This window comes from Electrophorus electricus, chromosome 24 (assembly GCF_013358815.1).
Source record: "Electrophorus electricus isolate fEleEle1 chromosome 24, fEleEle1.pri, whole genome shotgun sequence".
In the NCBI taxonomy this organism is placed as follows: Eukaryota; Metazoa; Chordata; class Actinopteri; order Gymnotiformes; family Gymnotidae; genus Electrophorus; species Electrophorus electricus.
This window is the reverse complement of record NC_049558.1, coordinates 4,853,717-4,872,759: the sequence shown is the minus strand read 5'-3', so window position 1 is coordinate 4,872,759 and position 19,043 is coordinate 4,853,717. Positions and strand designations below refer to the sequence as shown.

The 19,043-nt window shown below is 40.7% G+C and overlaps 1 protein-coding gene across 3 annotated transcripts; it reads left to right on the top strand.

Moving 5' to 3' along the window:
* Positions 1 to 315: 315 nt before the first annotated feature.
* On the top strand, positions 316 to 19,017 carry uba1 (ubiquitin-like modifier activating enzyme 1). Of its 3 annotated transcripts, XM_026998101.2 has the most exons (27): positions 5,757 to 6,005; positions 7,715 to 7,839; positions 8,819 to 8,935; positions 9,427 to 9,485; positions 9,688 to 9,856; positions 10,113 to 10,247; positions 11,109 to 11,215; positions 11,334 to 11,424; positions 11,603 to 11,735; positions 11,878 to 11,975; positions 12,069 to 12,215; positions 12,468 to 12,644; positions 12,840 to 12,947; positions 13,085 to 13,165; positions 13,349 to 13,501; positions 13,805 to 13,970; positions 14,689 to 14,885; positions 15,013 to 15,077; positions 15,231 to 15,426; positions 15,629 to 15,703; positions 15,840 to 16,029; positions 16,159 to 16,247; positions 16,902 to 16,994; positions 17,096 to 17,287; positions 17,382 to 17,483; positions 17,579 to 17,679; positions 17,822 to 19,017. In XM_026998101.2, the coding sequence occupies exons 3-27, from the start codon at positions 8,819 to 8,821 to the stop codon at positions 17,955 to 17,957; spliced, it is 3,177 nt and encodes a 1,058-aa protein (XP_026853902.2). In that variant the 5' UTR covers positions 5,757 to 6,005; positions 7,715 to 7,839; the 3' UTR covers positions 17,958 to 19,017. The 3 variants fall into 3 exon arrangements, with proteins under 3 accessions (XP_026853901.2, XP_026853902.2, XP_026853900.2); XM_026998100.2 differs by lacking the exons at positions 5,757 to 6,005; positions 7,715 to 7,839 and adding an exon at positions 316 to 543; XM_026998099.2 differs by lacking the exon at positions 7,715 to 7,839.
* The last annotated feature ends 26 nt before the right edge of the window (positions 19,018 to 19,043 follow it).

Genomic DNA, 19,043 nt, shown 5'->3' with positions numbered 1-19,043 from the left:
AAGAAACAACAGAAATCTGAAGCATTTTAGCACTGCGTTTCCCGCCTTGCACTGCGCACTCATAAGTATGGATGAGCCTATTTCGTGATTGGCCAGGGGTGTGTACAAATATTGCTGTTACATTATAAAAATGTTTCAATAAATTGTGCAATAAATAACCCATGACGTCGGTTTTGCCTCTTAATAATATACCGCGCAGAAGCATTTTTGAAATTATTTTTAACTACTTAAAAAATGATAGATTACTGTTTAATTTATATACCTTGAATAGTCGACTGTTCTAGACTCAAACTCCGCACATGTTGCTGCTTCGCTCGTGAGCAACTGAAGAATACTTCTTGAACTGAAAGAGTGCCGTTAACGGTACAGTCGGTGGCCGGTTAGGCGTCAGTCCATCAGTCCTTATTCTCCGATCGGAAAGTCAACAATCCCCTGTTAATTTGAGAGACAGTTACCTAAACGATTTGACTGCTTCTTTTGTTTTCGTATAGGAGGTATTTTTGTATTCTGTATCGTGGAAAGGCCCGGGTAACATCGGATGTGGTGAGTTCTGCATACTTCTGTCCCTCGCTAATGCTACATAGCTGGCTGGCTAGCTAGCTAACGCGCTCATAAGATTAGATTGTTGTAGTTTGCTAGCTAACGCTAGCTAGTTGGTAAGAATTTGAAATCGTTTGGTCTGCTGGAAAGCTAGCCGTAACGATGTAACCATGCATGCTAGCTGGCTGTTTTGAACGCCAGACGACAGCAGTTGCACGACAATGCAGTCCATGTGATATAACAGATCTTAATTCTGATTCCTTTAAGAAGTCCGTATTTGCAACAAAGTTGACGCACACTCTTGTCATAGGGGTTTTGTTGATTAGCCAGGTAGCTAGCTATTTAGAAATACTTCAGACTTGAAAGGGCACGCTAAGATGACTAAAAAGCTTGTTTTTGCTAGGTATATAGTGCATAGCTAGCTATATAACACGTAAGCTAGGTAGCTATAGCCCACAAGATAAAACAAGGCATGGTGTTCTTGTTGCGTCTTGCATCGTTTGGCAGCTAGTAGCTAGCCAGTCTTGCCAACGCACTATTAACTAGCATAGGCGATTAGCAGTCATCTTCTTTTTTTCGCTTACTGTATTGTTGAAATAATGTGATCGAAAGGATGTCAGTGGATTAAAATAAATAAAACTTATGAAATTAGTAAAAGAGAGTTAACGTTACTTGTTGAAACAGCCAGATAAGCAATAAACCGAGCAGCATATGAGGGCCGTTAGTATCGCTAGCAGAGTTCTGCTAGCTAGTGCTGTAAACTGTGTTTATGTTGAGCTAACCTAGTAATACTGTGGCTGTGTCTTGCCAGATCTGGACTGTTATAGCTAGCCAGTAAAGCTAGCATGTCGCGATTTTTGTTATAATTGGCTGGCTAGCTGTGTGGTTAGCTATCTGGTGATGCAATTCACATTTAGCAATCGATATTCACTTAATCAAGCGCAGGTGCACGGGATACCTGAGCAGTGCAGTGATGTAAAATGCAATTATAGAAGTTGCACACATTTACCCGGGGAGAAAGCCACTTACACGGAGAATGTGAACCCCTACCTTGGTCTCAATTCTCCCCTCGCAACCAGGAATAAACGGCCCACTTGGGCCTTTGTCACAAGGTATCACCCCTCCCCCAACGTATATTCGTTATGTTTTTTTTTTTCCTCTCTTTCTTTCTTTCTTTCTTTCTTTCTTTAAAGAGAAATGCTTATCCTAGCACTGTTTTGGAGGGGTGACAGCCCACGTGAAAAACATAACCTAACTGTTATTAACTAATGTTCAGGTGTGTTTTGTTAGACACATTCTGTCAGCAGTTAGAAAGAGTGAATTCATCCTTCGACCTTCCATCATTGCAGACAGATTTTTGTGCAATAGTGAATTTTAATTAATATATTGCTTTTGGTGCCTGCTAGATGCTTATCTTGTCATACATATAGAGTAAGTAAAGATTCAGTCTCATACCATCAGATAATGTATTTTTAAAATGTTACACCAGGAATGTTTTACACTATATGATGGTGGAAAAGATAGCATTTACTACTTTTCAGCTTTATTGTTTATCCAGGGTTTTATTTTTGTTTAGATTTATATTGTGAATTTTTTTTATTTGTGTTTTGAGCTGTTAAAACAGTAAAGGTTGGTTATCCAAGCCAAGATTAAGCCTAAAACTAGACTAGTAGTGATTCACCTTTGGCAGTGCAGTTTAGGTTTAGTCCACATGTGGGACATATCCATACCTTTTGACAGCTATTTCAAAATTGATAATTGTTCATTTTATAGAAACAGGTTTCCCACAATATGCTACAAACCCCTTTTTTCCTTCAACTTGGTCATGCAAGGGTAAACATTTTTGTAGTAGAAATTAACACATACTTGGCCAAGGAAATTGGCAATCCGTTAAACAGCCTGCCAAGAGGGCATAGGTCTTGAGACTGCCTAACTAGGCAAGCGATTGTGTAGTCTGTGGACTCCCACTCTGTTTTGTATATTTGCTCACACAGTCTACATTGGTCAGTGCTTAACACATGGTCTAAACTAATAAAAAGCTTCACTATGTGCTATCAATTTATTAATACAATGTACTACCAATTAACTATATGCTAAAGAAGTCTGAATAGTCACTGATGTGCAATGTAAAATTAAACATCAATATCTACAATAATTTACATCAGTTTTTTTCATAAAATTATCTTGACAGCACTTTTTATCAATAGTGTCTCTACCATAAATAAGACTGGCTAACTTATTTTCCTAGCCTTCTGTCACTTACACAAACATTAAACATTGCTTTGAATTAAACTCTAAAAATTTCTGTGTGCGCTTTATTGGTTGTTTCCTAAAATATTGATATTTGTTTTCTGAGTTATGAAGTGAATTCTGTGTTTAGGTAAATATAGCGATTAAGCCTGCTAAAATCTGTTTTCAGATGTTCTATATTGGTTTGATTTTTTTTTTTTTAAATAGAATATCTATTGTTATCATTAGTCTCAAAGTTTTCTTAAATAATTCAAATGTAATAAAATTAATTAAAAACATATGTTAAATATAAAACTACTGTGAAGTATGTGAAAAGTCTACTGTGGGCTTAAAATGTACACAATGTGCCATTTAAGACCATGGCTTTTCCTAATGTGCAATAAAAAAAATGTTTTTATTTATTTATTACCATGTTTTTTTTTTGTTTTTTGTTTTTATTCTAAAATAGGTTTACAATTTTAGAAATCATTCCTTCATTTTCTGTATAACGTCTTAAAAAAAAAAAAAAAAGACCTACACCTCATTTAATGCAATCAATCCAACAGTTCATCCTCAAACAGTGTAGCAGTAAAGAGATTTCATCTTGTAACTAACCAGGAATAGATTAATTTGTTTAATTTAGCATTAATTTTAATGTTAGTCAGTCAGCTAATTTTTTTAGAGTGATTCATACCAACTTTACATTTTTAACACCGGCACCACCAGTGAAGCGAAATAATAGAATAGAAATGCTGTGATCACATTTTGCCAAGTGTGCAACAAAACCAAAGGTTCCAGTTAAACACCAGTTAAAGTGGTCTTGAAAGGCTCGAACTGGACTTAAGTAGAACAGCTTTGATGGATAGGGAAGAGGTGTTTAAATTCTACAGATTTCTAGTGCATCATATAACTATGATGGCTAAAACAATATTACATAGTTTGGTAATATGTGAGGGGGGATAAAAAAAAAACCTTTACTCTCATTTAAAGTCTGCTACTGCAGCAAACATTATATAGTGCTGTACCATGTTGTATCAAATAATTACAGTTGATTTATAGATAGCAAACACTGGAAAATACAGAATGCATGCTTAACATTCTAGAAGCTTTGACAGTGCATTGGGATGCTCATGTTTTGATTATGCTGTGTGGTGTCTTTTGGTAATTTGAAAAGCCATTGACAAGCTTTAGCATTAGTCAATAAAGTAACATTATCATACAGACATCATTGCATTAATCTATTAACTTTATATAATGTTACAACTATTACCAAAAGATTGGCTAAAAATAGACAAATGTGCATTTCTGGGTAGCTGCTAAAGCAGCAAAAGTTTTTGGTGACTTTCTTTGAGAACACCTGGGATTGTTTACCTACTGCAGGTCAATAATGGTTAATCAGATTTGGTTGTAAAATAAACACAATTCCAGTAACAAATAACAGAACTGGCCAAAACAATTAACAGTGAACACTATTATTTTAAATTTTACTTCAGAGTTGTTAAGCGGGCTTAAAGGGTACATGAGCTTAATGGGTACTTACCCTAAAACTGTATTTGCAATGTTCTGTATTTGCTGCAAATTTTACAAACCCACCCATCCATTAATTAATTAAACATCTCATCTGCATCTAGGCACACATGGCAGGTTTTCAAAAACAGATTGCTACAAAAACCCATTTGAGAAACAGTTGTGACTGCTAAAAATGTATTTTAAAAAGTAAAAGTATTTACATAGATAAAATGTTAAATTTATGTTTGGTAATATCCCTACGTACACATGCTTAGACTTTTAGCTCCAAATACACCCATTTCCTTACATTTGGACAAGGAAATGTAAAACTGCCTGGTACAAACTGCTAAAATATGTAAATTAGAATACCCAAGTGCCTTAAACCTTATTGCCAATTCCTATGTAGTTTTTTAAATACAAAATGAATGCTAAGTAGCATTTGGCTGTATCTATCGCATTGTCATTATGCTGATACTAATACTTTGCATTTTGCACCATTGCCTTAAGAGCACAGTTTAGGGGAAGGTAGGCTGAAACATTTTATGCTGCCATCTTGAGCTAGTGTATCAGTTTACTTTGCATTGGCATTTTGTACATATAAAATACTGTCTTAATGATGACCAATAACTTGGTAAACAGCACTTTTTGGTAACTGTCCATGTTTATTTTTTAGTCACTGAGACCTTATGTCAGCATAGCACATGCACATGTATTAAGCAAACTTATTAAACAGTATTCGCTTCACATTTTTGTTTACTTTGATCCTGGATGCCAGATTAAATATCTGTTAGTGTTCAGTGCTATAAAACTGTCAGTTGCATCACCAGTGTAGTGTGTATTATAATGGGACTGAAAAATGTACTTATTTAATGCCATCAGGATTGTTGTTTTGGCTAAATATAGATTTTGAGACCAGCATGTGGTTTAAATGGAATAAAAGTAATTGAAACCACCAGGATTTTCACAGTTTAGAGTGGCCTTATAAGGCATGCTACACATAACATATGCTTCTCTAACACATTGAAAGACCTAGCCTAACAGCTCAGTTTTTATTGCAAATTTTCATAACTTTATACTTGAGTTCAGCTGTATTCCATTAAGGAGTGTGAGTGTGTGTAATACGGAATTGTGATCTCCACATTTCATCCAAAGCATAACCAGAGTTTTCCCATACCCATATAGTAATCATTTGAAGATCAGTACTCCTAAATGTGCTACATGAACGTTGACTCGGCTTCTAGAAATGTACAATACCGGTGCTCATAAGACATGGCATGTCTGCGGTCTCATGTTGTAGTGTTTGTGAAGCCCCAGTATATTCGGAATAGCCTCCACTTTCAGGGGCGGTATTTCCGCAAGTTTAAGCATGGATGTCCAATGGATGAAGCAGATTACGCTAGGTTCTCTGAGACAACCTTTTCCTGTTGAATATTTGAGCAACTCCGCCCCTGTGCTGTAGCTGCCATTTTGGTTTTGTTCCGTGTACTGAAACAAAACCAGAAACGCGATTAGTGCAGGGCGCAGGGCAGACGACATAGTGACTCGGCAGGATAGGACTGAGGGGGGTTTTCCTCGCCGTATCGTGAAAGGCAGTGATATTGTGCTATTGCTATTTTTCGGGGGGTTTTTGACACAAATTATTTGCCAGTAATTTACATCATCGACGTTTCAAGTTTTACACGAGGAGCGGTTTGCTGACACTGAGTGTGGACAGAGAAGGATTATTGGTAAGAAACCATTCAACTTCAGAAGCCAACTTGGTGCAGTGACTATAGGTTCGACTCCTGATTCATTAAAAGGGGAAGCTAGCGGAGTTATTCAGTTGCGGTTATAAGAGTCATTGAGATTAAGACATATTAGAGATGGCCTGTAGTAGGCCACCTGGAGTTGCTCGCTAACGTAACCTAGTTTATTTTGAAGCCCGAACACTTTGGTTCATTGTTATTCTGGTTAACTTAGATGGTCGATAGCTAGCCTTGCTAACATATTTAATGTAAGGGAGGTAACTAGCTAGCTAGGCCCCAGACCGTGCTGCGAAAACTGCCTAAATGACAAATGCATGGAGCAAGCTAGCATAGCTAGGTTAATGTTGCTAGCTCGCTTTAATTTTACATTGACTGTCCGTGTACCCTCTAAATGGGTGATTTCAAAATTCCCCTGACTCTTAAACCAAAATGCCTAAATCCGATCGGTGGCATGCGACACCGCTAGCTAGCTACTTAATTTACCTGATTTTTGAACGTGTCGTATGTTTGTGTGGTTTTACAATTAACAGTGCCTCACTGATGGCTGAGCATCTCATCGACAAGGAAGTGTTGGACAGAAATTTCTGATATGGAGAGAACGTTTTGGCAGAAGTGCACTGAGCAGGTGTAACGCAATGCTAGCATAGCCAGTAGCTGGTCTCCGTTGCTCTGGCTTGTTTGTCTCGGGTTTGTTATCGGCAGTATTTTGCAATCTAGTTTTCGTTTTTGGTGTTAAGGTATCTGTACTAGATTTTGATCGGATAGTTAGCTAGCTAGCTTCGTTTCCAGTTGGTATATTACGTCCAACATTATCTGCTTTTGTCTTTGGTCGATGTGTAAGATTTCGTCGACATATGGACCTTAATTTCATAATCAGATCATATCTGTTACTGGTTCACCGGAATGCGGATTTTCCACTGTAGTAACAGAACTGTGGCACATTTTCCAATGATTTGTGAGATTTTCCATTTTCTCAGAAGAATCTGGTTTCCTTAACCAAGTGGAAACGCGATTCATTTCCAGTGCTGCTGAGAGAATCAGGAAATGCACCCTCAGACGCTCATGTGAGGCTGGATTAATGGACTTAATACAACGCCGTCAAACTTGGCATTTTTACAAAAATAGCAAGATGAACACAACGCAAATTTACCTGGTTGGATTTTAATGAATCAGCGTTTTTCTACCAGAATAACGGGAAGCCTTACCTAGTGCTGCATGAACCTTCCGCAATAAACAAAACGTTTCTGTGCACAGTCTATTTATAGCAGGGTAGTTACCTACATCTTGCGGCAGAATGCAGGTTCAGCCCATGTGATGATGAATCAAGTGTTGTCGTTATTGTGGTTCTTAAATGCTTAAATGTTCTTGTATAGTAGTAAAGATCACGGGAAATATTCCACCTTTTTATTGATGGCGTTGGAACTACTCCGCGTTATTGCGTTTGCTAATGTTTATCCCTTACCTCAGTTAAGTTTTATTCCTTTTTATGGACTGCTTAATTAGTTCTTGTTTTGTCCTTTCTTTTCTATTGCATTACTTGTTACTTATCCAATAAATAAACGCGATTCATTCTACCACGTGATGGTTGATTTATTTGGATAATGCTGGCGTTAATAGACACAGGCGTCACATTTTAACCAGTACTGTTAAACTTTTACCCTCATTCATTTCCTTATGGTCATTCATTGCAGGAACTGTCCAGTGCTGAAACCCAATCTCTAGAGGCAGAGATTGCTCAGAAATTAAGTATCAACAATACCTAGTGCCATATTGGAAGTCCCCTGACCTTCCTGGAGAAGATGAAGGCAAACCACTGGCGAGTTTGTGGAATTAATTTTAGGCTTGATGTGGAAAGGGGGAAAAGATTATTTAAATTAAGTACAGTGTGTCTTGGACTTGAGTCCAGGGCAATAACATATTCTTCTGCAGTTTAGGTCAGTAGGCTATCCAAAAATTTGTGCAGCAAAGTAGAATTGTAGAGTGTCTAAACTATATAAATAAGAGTAATGGTAAGAAGCTGAAAACCAGTTTGCTATTCATGGAAGTGCAACCACTACTACTTTAAAGATTTTGAGTCAGGGCATTATAGTCAATTTTAACTCACTGAATTAAATGTTTAACTAATTTCTGATTCCAGTTTGCTCAAAGTTTTTGTAGATGTGAAATTGGGTTAAGTTGTCTTCTTAAAGGCCCCTGAAACCCCACACCAACTGAGTGACGTTATCCCAGCTTTGCAGAGTACTTGTGCCCTACCAGTGGTGTAAAATTCAGCATGTTTGTATTATGAATTCATTTTCCCTGCTCAGATAATATTTTCTTGTTTTTTGTCTGACTTGGTCTTTGCACTGTTGTGCTAATGTTTGGTATCTAGCTTTGATTTGAGCCATGAGGTATTCTATTTATATCTGGAAGGATTGCAGTTTCATATTGAAATTGAACAGGAATAGATTGAAAGCTGGGCCATTGGCTGTCTTGATTCGTACTTCAGATTATTGTTTGAGTGTCAAGCTTTTTCACTGATCTCATAACCCCTCAAAATGGTTCATACAAATTTCAGTGCTTTTTTTTTTTTTTTTTTTTTTGGAATGGGCTTGAGCAAATTGTGTGCGTGTTAGTCTTTTTTTTGTATCCCTACCCCTCTTTCTCAGTAAATAACAGAAAATCTAAAAAAGAATGTATATACTGTTCAGCATTAATTCTGTTCATGCACAGATTTACAATGTTTCAGCTCTTTTCTTATGGTCATTGCCATAGTGGCTTCAAAGCCTTTTAAACATGGGGTGATCTTTTTGCAGATGTCCAGCTCGCCGCTGTCCAAGAAGCGTCGCGTGTCAGGATCAGAGACGAAGACGGGATCCCACTGCTCCTCCTCATACTCTGTCAGAACTGAACTGTCCCATACACCAGCTAACGTAAGTATGCTGCTGCAGGCACTGTAAAGCATGTTTTCTTATCTTTAATTCAAGTGTACAGTTATGTGGTCTCATGGTATATTCAAATTCCATCCATGCTTTGAAGCTGCGTATGTAACTGCAGTCACACTTACTAGCTGTATGTGAAATGGGCAGCATTTCCACAGTAAGCCTGTATGCTGAAACAAGGTCATTGTCTTGTGTGTTGGCTAACAGCACGATAAATTAGAGTAAATGATCACTGTATCCTCAGAATCAGAAGTGAAGTGCTTTTTTCCATCCTGTTTATTACACTTGACAGGAAAGACAAGGTTTTGGTGTAAAATTCATGCTTGACTGCCTAACAAATTGCAACCAAGCAGCCATAACCCATTTCTGCTATAACAAATTGGTTCAGCCTGGTGAATGCCGAGTGTAATGCAGTCTCCAGCTATGAATCTGAATTAGTCATTTCTGTAAATGGTGCACTGATGGCTATTTGGATTCTCCAGGGCATGGCTAAGAATGGAAACGTTGCTGAGATTGATGAAGGCCTGTACTCCAGACAGTTGTAAGTTCTAAATTTTCCTAGTTTGGCTAACACATGTGCTCTTGACATCCTCAGCTTTCTGTGTAAGATTTCTAGTGAGTAAATAAGAGAAAGTGTGTGTGTGTGTGTGTGTGTGTGTGTGTGTGTGTGTGTGTGTGTGTGTGTGTGTGTGTGTACACTGTTGTTTAAGGGGTATGTGACTAACCACTCTGGTTTTGGTTAGGTACGTGTTGGGTCACGATGCAATGAAACGCATGCAAAACTCCAATGTGCTCATCTCCGGACTGCGAGGCCTTGGTGTGGAGATCGCCAAGAATGTCATCCTGGGCGGAGTCAAGAGCGTCACCCTGCATGACCAGGGTGTGGCAGAGTGGCGAGACCTCTCCTCACAGGTCAGTGGAGGGAGGGTGGACAGCTCTCAACCCGAGGCACCGCAGTGCTATGTCCTCCAGGTTGCTGTCCTTCACGTCTACTGACTTGGCAATTTAAATGAGGACACAGTTACTGTTGTTTCGCAGCTATTGCCTTAAATTATGCCATAAAGTATAGATCTCGGTATGCCTGCAAGTCTTTTCCCTTATGTCCAGCATGGAGCAGGGGAGAGGAGAAACCATGCAGTGAAGCTGATGTGCATTTTGTGTGTTCTAGTTTTACCTGCGTGAGGAGGACCTGGGGAAGAACCGCGCTGAGGTCAGTCAAAACAGGCTGGCAGAACTCAACAGCTACGTCCCTGTGACATCTTACACTGGAGCTCTCACCAATGACTACCTGACACAGTTTCAGGTACTGCCAATTACTGCATATCACACGCTTAAAAGTGATCTTGTCAAGCCAGACCCTGAGTCGTCCAAGTGCCTTTTAGGGTTCTTTTGCGTCTCTGGAATATTTGGGAAAATAAGTGACTTGAAGCATATTTCCAGATATAACAAAGAATGAACATTCACAGGGCAAAATGTTTTGAAAAAATGTATGTGAAAGTTTTATATAGAGTCAAGCTACTAATGCTCAAAATAAGCTTCAGAGAAATAAAATGGCTGTAGGTATTTTCAGCTCTGAAGATATTACATTTCACTATTTGTTTTCCACTGGTACAGCTTGCAACTCTTGACAGTGGTGTGAGGCTTTAGTCTGTAAAGTTATAAACAGCAGTCTGGACAAAGGTCTGGATTTTTTTTATGATGGTACTGTACCCAGTGCTTTTTATTTTGGGCACAGAGGTAATAATAGCAGTTTGTGGGTGTAGGTAGAATGTTTAGTAAAATGAGCATTGTTTAGTACTGAGTACATCTGTCAAGTTCCCCAGAGAATTTGGCCTAAAGGTGGTTTTCTGTTAGGGTGTTGTCATATGTGGTAGCGGTTTCCATTTGTGTATAACAATCTGATCTTGACCACATGGCAAAAATGGTCTCAGGGCAGCTGTTTAGAGCAACATTTGCACACAAATATCCAAGTGTTAACTAAAAGTTTTAGAAATGTGATGCCTGTCTGAGGTGCTTTTGCGTATTTAAACATGATCGTCTCTGAAAGGGGACCTTGGTTTGTCTTTTACAATAAACGTGTTTACTGCCTGTCAACCACACAGCTGGCAGTTTGCCAGCAGGATGTCTGAGCAGCTTTTCAGCATGTCTGTGTCTGCTGGTGCAGGTGGTGGTGCTGACCAACTCTACACTTGACGAACAAATGCACATCGGTGACTTCTGTCACAGCAAAGGCATCAAACTGATCATTGCTGACACACGTGGACTGTTTGGGTGAGGAAGTACTTGGAGGCAGGAAAAACCTTGCCAACATATAGCTGGTTCTTGACAGATAGTGTCCTTTTTGGGGTTTTGGGCATGGTGACAACATGCAGCATTTATTTTTGGACAGGCAACTTTTCTGTGATTTTGGGGATGAGATGATGGTGTATGACACCAATGGAGAGCAGCCTCTAAGTGCCATGATCTCCATGATCACCAAGGTAACTGCTGTCATTTGAGATGTAACCAATTGGAATGTTGATGTTGTAGTGCTAAGCGTAATTTTACTGCATTCATTTTAAAGGTAAAACAAATGACCTTGTTCTTGGCATGTTCAGTTTGCCTGACTACTGGCCATCTCACTGATTGCTAGCTCCCTGTGTGCCTGTTTTGCCCCAGGACAGTGCTGGTGTGGTAACCTGCCTGGATGAGGCCAGACATGGCTTTGAGACTGGAGACCATGTCACCTTCATGGAGGTGCAGGGGATGACGGAGCTTAATGGCTGCCCTCCAATTGAAATCAAAGTCCTGGGTAAGTCCATAACTCCTCCACGCATGGCACATAATTCAATACAATTATAGCTAAAAGCTAAAAAATGCATGTAGTAAGAATTTATCAGAACTTTATTTAACTAGTTGACTGTTCTTGATGAGTATGAAATGTGTGTCTGTAGGGCCCTACACCTTCAGTATCTGTGACACATCATCTTTCTCTGACTATGTGAGAGGTGGTATTGTGACCCAGGTCAAGATGCCCAAGAAAGTTGCCTTTGTAAGTCTGACTTGGTAATTTTACTGCCAACTTCCAAAGTGACTCTGAAGGATCCAGGATCAAATGTCTCAAGTCTGCTCCTCTCCTTTACAGAAATCCTTTTCCTCTTCCATGTCTGAGCCTGAGTTTCTGCTGACTGATTTTGCCAAGTTTGATCGGCCTGGACAGCTGCATGTGGGCTTCCAGGCTCTGCATGCCTTTGAGAAGAAACACAGCCGTTCTCCCAAGCCCTGGAATCAGGTCAGCCATTGAGAAACTCTGTGTATATTTTCCCTACTTATTTGTGGAGGGGATATTTGTGATTTACAGAGGTTAAATGCACCTCTGCACATTGTTCTTCCTGTGACACAACCCTGTTGTTACACTGAGGATATTCATTACACTGGAGGTGAATTGGTGCATTTCCGTCTGGTTCCTGTTTGAGCCAGACACCGCTGAGCTTTGGCTCACTGATTCAGCGACCGGTGTCCTATTTCCCTCCCTCCGCTGCAGTCGGATGCAGACGAGCTAGTGGCTCTGGCCAATGACGTGAATGCTGCGCAGTCTGGCCCTGCCAAGCAGGATGAGCTGGACGAAGGCCTGCTAAAAAAGCTCTCCTGCATGGCTGCCGGGGACCTGGCTCCAGTCAATGCTTTCATCGGTGGGCTCGCTGCCCAAGAGGTTATGAAGGTAACAAAGTTTTATGTTCCTTCCTCCACAAATGTGCCGCTGCAAAGCTGACAGAAATAAAGCTCATCACAAATTCATAACCTTGTATCAGATATGACTAAATAGCTTGTCTGTGTTTAGGAATTGATGGATTGTTTTAGTCTGTGGGTCAGGCTTGTGTGGCCTGTATCTAACATCAGTGTCTGTACACCTCAGGCATGCACAGGCAAGTTTATGCCCATCATGCAGTGGCTGTACTTTGATGCTCTGGAGTGCTTACCTGAAGCAGAGGAAACTGTTCTCACGGAGGAGGAGTGTATGCCTGTCAGTCCCATCAAAATCTTGGCTTTGCTATTGAATTTTGCAGTATATTTTATACACCACTCTAGCAGAAAAACACCTTGTGTGTAATGTCATTGACTAACTTCCCATCTGTTTTTTTGTTTTGTTTTTTTCCTCAGAGAAGCTGTCGATATGATGGTCAGATTGCTGTGTTTGGTTCCAAACTGCAAGATCTGTTGGGCAAGCAACGCTACTTTTTGGTGAGGATTTTCCCAGCCCTTCTTCCCGTAATTATTATAAATGACTAAACTTTTCTAAATGGCCACTTCAGAAAAGCAGTCTTATTGCCTAAATGCTTATTGTGGTGATACTTGTTTTAGTCTGATCTGCCTATTCTGTTCTTGTAACTGTTGGTCATTGATTTTACTGTTGACTATTTTCAGGTTGGTGCAGGAGCCATTGGATGTGAGCTGCTTAAGAACTTTGCTATGATGGGTCTGGCCACTGGGGAGGGAGAAGTCATCGTCACCGATATGGATACCATTGAGAAATCGAACCTTAATCGTCAGTTCCTCTTTAGGCCCTGGGATGTCACGGTGAGAACTAGTGTTCTTAAATCTGCCTTTTTTGCTCACAGTAATTAGTGGATAAATTTGTTCATATTTTGGAGAAGGTCGAACAGGGCAGGAGCCAGGGCTCTCCAGTGGCTCCCTCAATCAGTCCCTTGGTTACGTTGCCCCGGATGTTTTCATGTTTCCCCCTTTTCACATAAATCTGATGGGCCATTGGGCCCCAGGACTTGGAGCCATTGCTGTACAGTGAACGATGGTGGGGGATGTCTTTTACTGTCATTTTGTTGGGTTGAATGTAGTTTTTTGTTTTTGTTTTCTGACGAGCAGAAGATGAAGAGTGAGACGGCTGCTGCTGCTGTGAAGCAGATGAATCCGTCCATCCGCATCACAGGTCATCAGAACCGTGTTGGACCTGACACTGAGAGAATCTACGATGACGACTTTTTCGAGAACCTGGACGGAGTGGCCAATGCCCTCGACAATGTTGATGCACGTGAGTTAAAAAAAAAAAAAAAAAGTAAAATACTGGCTTTCAAAAAAAAGACCCAAGGTTATCTTATGTTTCTTGAAAATCAGGATATTTTTTTTTCTGGCTAAGGACCATTTATATATCTGTCCGTATTTAAAGTGGATTAAAGTCAGCCGTTACAAGTAGATATGAGATGCATTTAAACATAAGATTTATCTCCAAGCCGTATTTGGTAACCAAAACTCCTCTCAGTATATTACTTCACCTGATGTAACTGTCCAGAATCTGCACCACAAGGAAAGCCATTCGCTTTGAAGTTATCATGTAGTTACCATTTTCATATATAACTACAAGAAGTTGGTTAAGTGTTATGTGCATGTTAGTATTTTAATAGCAAACACATTTCAGTGTGGCTCCCTGGAGACCCATTTGACTTCAAAGCGTTCATGCATGTGGCTAAAAATAGTGGCAATCAAGATCCAAGTTGCATGATGTGGCCATGTATAAATGGAGTCAAAAATGAACTTGTGTATATTCTTTTAGGATGATACTTGTTGGTTTCACAGGGCAGTAGATTTACTTTACTTGGCACCTGTTTTAAAATAAGAACAATTGTGCTATTATGCATAAATGTGGCTTTCTCACACAAATGTGGTTAACTGAGCAGCACGAAACTGCAAAGTTGGTGAGTACTGCCACCCAGTGCTTCAATTAATTTTCTCTTTGCGCACATGTTCTTCAGGCATGTACATGGACCGTCGGTGTGTGTACTATCGAAAGCCACTGCTGGAGTCTGGTACTCTTGGGACTAAAGGAAATGTGCAGGTGGTGATCCCATTCCTCACGGAGTCCTACAGCTCTAGCCAAGATCCCCCAGAGAAGTCCATCCCGATCTGCACCTTGAAGAACTTCCCCAATGCTATCGAACACACACTCCAGGTAAAAAACACATGCATCTTAAATATGTACCTTTTAGATAAGTGTTTGGCAGGGGTATGTACATGTAAATGTGTGGTCACTTGGTTTTGACCACTAACCTAGTTGTGGTTAATGTTTTCTTTCTCAGTGGGCTCGTGATGAGTTTGAAGGACTTTTCAAACAGCCTGTTGAAAATGCCTTGCAGTACATGACGTAAGTACATGACGTATGGGATTTGCTCTCTGACGCTTCCTATTTTTGCCTTTTCTTTGTGATTGATTCAGTTGACCTTGATGAGTTTGGAGTCAATTCTTTTAGTGTTAATATGGCAGGGTCCCTGTGTCTCATTGTTCGACTCACTATCAGAGACCCTAAGTTCATGGAGCGCACCCTGAAGCTGCCTGGTGCCCAGCCCTTAGAGGTCGTGGAGGCAGTGTATAAGAGTTTGGTGTCAGAATATCCCCGTAGCTGGGAGCAGTGTGTGGCTTGGGCCCGCAACCACTGGCAGTGCCAATACAGTAACAATATCCGTCAGTTACTGCACAATTTCCCTCCTGACCAGGTGAGAACCATCCTCTTCTTGTTTTTTTTTTTTTTTCTCTCTTCTCTTACGGTCCATTACTGTCTTGTTCCTTGTTTGCTGAATCAAACTGAACTGTTAAGCTGACTTTTAACAAGGACCACCCTCTTTACTATATCTACTGTCAAATCAACGATGTTAATTTTAATTTTTGTCTCCCCTTCTTCCAATTCTTGTTTCTCAGCTCACAAGTTCAGGAGCTCCATTCTGGTCAGGTCCCAAAAGATGTCCTCATCCTCTAGAGTTTAGTACTAGCAATGTGAGTGTTGCCTACACCAACAGGACCAGTCAACCTACAACACTAAAAATGTATTCAATATGTTCTGTCACTGCCACCATGTGCAGCGCAAAACTGGACATTTCCCTTAGTTCCTGTTATTTCTTGCACTCCTCAGGATTTGCATATGGACTACATTGTGGCTGCAGCCAACTTGGTTGCCCAGGCATATGGCCTGCAAGGCTCCACTGACCGTGCAGATGTAGCTAAAGTATTGCAGGATGTCAAAGTACCAGAGTTTACCCCCAAGTCAGGAGTTAAAATCCATGTATCTGACCAGGAGCTGCAGAGCGCCAATGCCTCTGTGGGTAAGGAACAACGAGTAATTTTACATCCTTCAGCTGAATGACCTAAAGATGACCTTCAAGCAGACTTTGAAATGTATTTTCTTGTTTGTTAAACATTTGCTGTAATGTTTCAAACCTGCGTATCCACAGATGACTCGAGGCTTGAAGAGCTGAAGAGTATACTTCCTTCTCCGGACACTGTGTCCCAGTTCAGACTCTGTCCCATCGAATTTGAAAAGGTACATCTCTAAGGAATGCTGGGAAATCTTCGCAAACCCCAGTATCATGTTTTCCATGTATGTAATGGTGTCATACCTATTGATGTGTTTTTGCACTGTCGCCTACTTCATCAACTGCAAAAATGTCATTTGTGAGACAACTCAAAGTAATGAAACCAGCAACACTAGTAGCCTATGTGTTGCATCAAATTTTGTGAAAAGACAGGTGTCTAGCTTTAACAGCAGCAGTAGCTGTGAACAGCTATTCTCCTTTGTTGTTTGACAGACCTAAGTGCATGGCAAAAAGCCACATGTAATCTGGTCTGCCTGTTCTGATTCAAGTCACATGGCTATGAATCAGACATGAAACATCTAGGACCAAACTCAAAAGCAACTCAAATCTTATGTGAAAAGATCAGATTTGTGTGTCCACACAACCCTCAAAAGTGAGATTTGAGACAATTCAGGTTGGTAATGTGAACTTGGCCTTTGGCAGTGTTTACACAGGATGGAATTTAAGTGATGTGATCCATCACAAAAAACCAGCAAATGTTTGAGACAAATATTAGTACACCCTCATAGCCATTCTGTACAGCACTAATTCCCATTTGCTTTTTACTGGGGGGCATTTCAGGCTTTCAGCTTGATTTAATGTGTTTTGCCCTCTCACCCAAGGATGACGACACTAACTTCCACATGGATTTCATCGTAGCGGCATCGAATTTGAGAGCAGAGAATTATGACATTCCTCCAGCAGACAGACACAAGGTGAGCATCTGACTGGGAGTTGCCAGCTTCTCATAGGACATACTAATTTAATTATCTCTGTGTGCATTGTACTGTATCTGTGTTTCCTCTCTCTGGAACAGAGTAAACTCATTGCTGGTAAGATCATTCCTGCCATAGCCACGACGACAGCTGCTGTGGTAGGTCTGGTGTGTCTGGAACTGCTCAAGATTGTCCAGGGCCACAAGAAGCTGGAGTCATACAAGAATGGCTTCATGAACCTCTCCCTGCCTTTCTTCGCTTTTTCGGAGCCCATTGCTGCTCCAAAGCACAAGGTATGTTCTTGGAGTTACCTGTGCAGAATGGCTAACATTTGAAGGTCATTTCCCAAATGTTTAGACGCTCCTGATTTATGGCCTCCTTTTGCAGTACTATGAAATCGACTGGACACTATGGGACCGCTTTGAAGTGAAGGGCATTCAGCCGAGTGGGGAGGAGATGACACTCCGGCAGTTCCTGGACTACTTCAAGGTACAGAGGCTCCCTGTACCACCACTTCTGTGAATCTTTATTTGAGCTCAAAAGGTCCGCTGTATTCCGAGCATCTCTAATGTTCTCTTTCTCAGAATGAACACAAACTGGAGATCACAATGCTCTCTCAGGGAGTGTCTATGCTCTACTCTTTCTTTATGCCTGCTGCCAAGCTCAAAGAAAGACTGGAGCTCCCGTAAGTACCACTCCCCACCCACCTCCACAACGCATGACCAGTTCAGATGGAAGTCATTTTGTTTGTAGTTTTCTCCAGCTTTTCTGTCTCTGAAGGAATCTCTCATTCAGTTTTGTCTTTGTCCCCCCCCCCCCCCCCCCAGCATGACTGAGATAGTGACCAAAGTGTCCAAGAAGAAACTGGGGAAGCATGTTAAAGCACTAGTGTTCGAACTCTGCTGCAACGACATTACTGATGAGGACGTGGAGGTGCCCTATGTCAGATACACCATTCGCTGAGAAGACGGCCAGGGTGGGCAGGGTGGGGTTGGGGTGCTTTCATGAGGTGGAGGGAATTCAGCTGAAGCTTCATGTTAATGGGTGGAGCCCAAAGTTTAAAAATAAATAAACATGAATAAAAAAGTGAAAGGAAAAAAAGTGGTGTTTGTGTATCGGGGGTTGATTTTATTGGCTCCATAATTTACTCTTTGAATCCAGTTTGAACCCAGGGTTCATACCCCATGTTTTTAAATGCGCCTTAGGGCTGATGGCTGGTGGGCTGTAAGAACAAGATATGTTGTAGGACAGGAGAGCATTTGAATGGGACCTTTTTGACTAACTTTAAACTTGGTCGTACTAAAGCTTAAGTATGTGAAATGATCAGTGCCCATCAGCACTCTCCCTATGTAAAGAGAAGATGGCTCTGGCCTTTTAGTAAGTGTGTTGTTCCTTTCCTGCTGCACTCTCTTGCCTCCCGTTTTCCACCGTGATGAGCACTGCCAACTTGCTTTACCCTTTTTTGAACCAGTTTCTAATAGCAACTTGAACAAGGTATACCATTGAATGATGCCAAAACAGAAATGCAAACTACATGAAAGTAACGTGTCAGTGCTTTGGGCTGTTTGTCATTTATTGACCCCATTTGACATGCTCTGTGGTCTCGACTTGAAGTACTTCTCAGCTACAATAGTGACACCTTGCACCTGCTGGTAATCGAAGCTGTGGGTGTCCTCACCTGTGTGCTACTTGTCAAGGTCTCAAAGCTAGTTGGTCCCCTCACATCTGAACCCTATTCTGTTCCTCAGGCCCAGTGGGTGGGTCGTTTTGCAATTCTGGCTTCTTTTTGGGTTGGGATGGGGAACCTGCACATAACTAGAGCGGGTGGGGTTATTATGGTTTCTCCCCCCCCCCCCCCCCCCCTCCTTTTTTTTTTTTGTGTGTGTGAACTTGGCACAGGACTTGTAGGACATAAACTATTCTTTCTACTTTGTTAAATTCCTGGAAACATTACAGTAAAAAAACTATTTTACTCTGTAATGGGAGCACTTAGTGTGATAGTGAATAAAGTTGTAAAAGATTCTCTTTGTCGTTTTTCTGAACATGTTT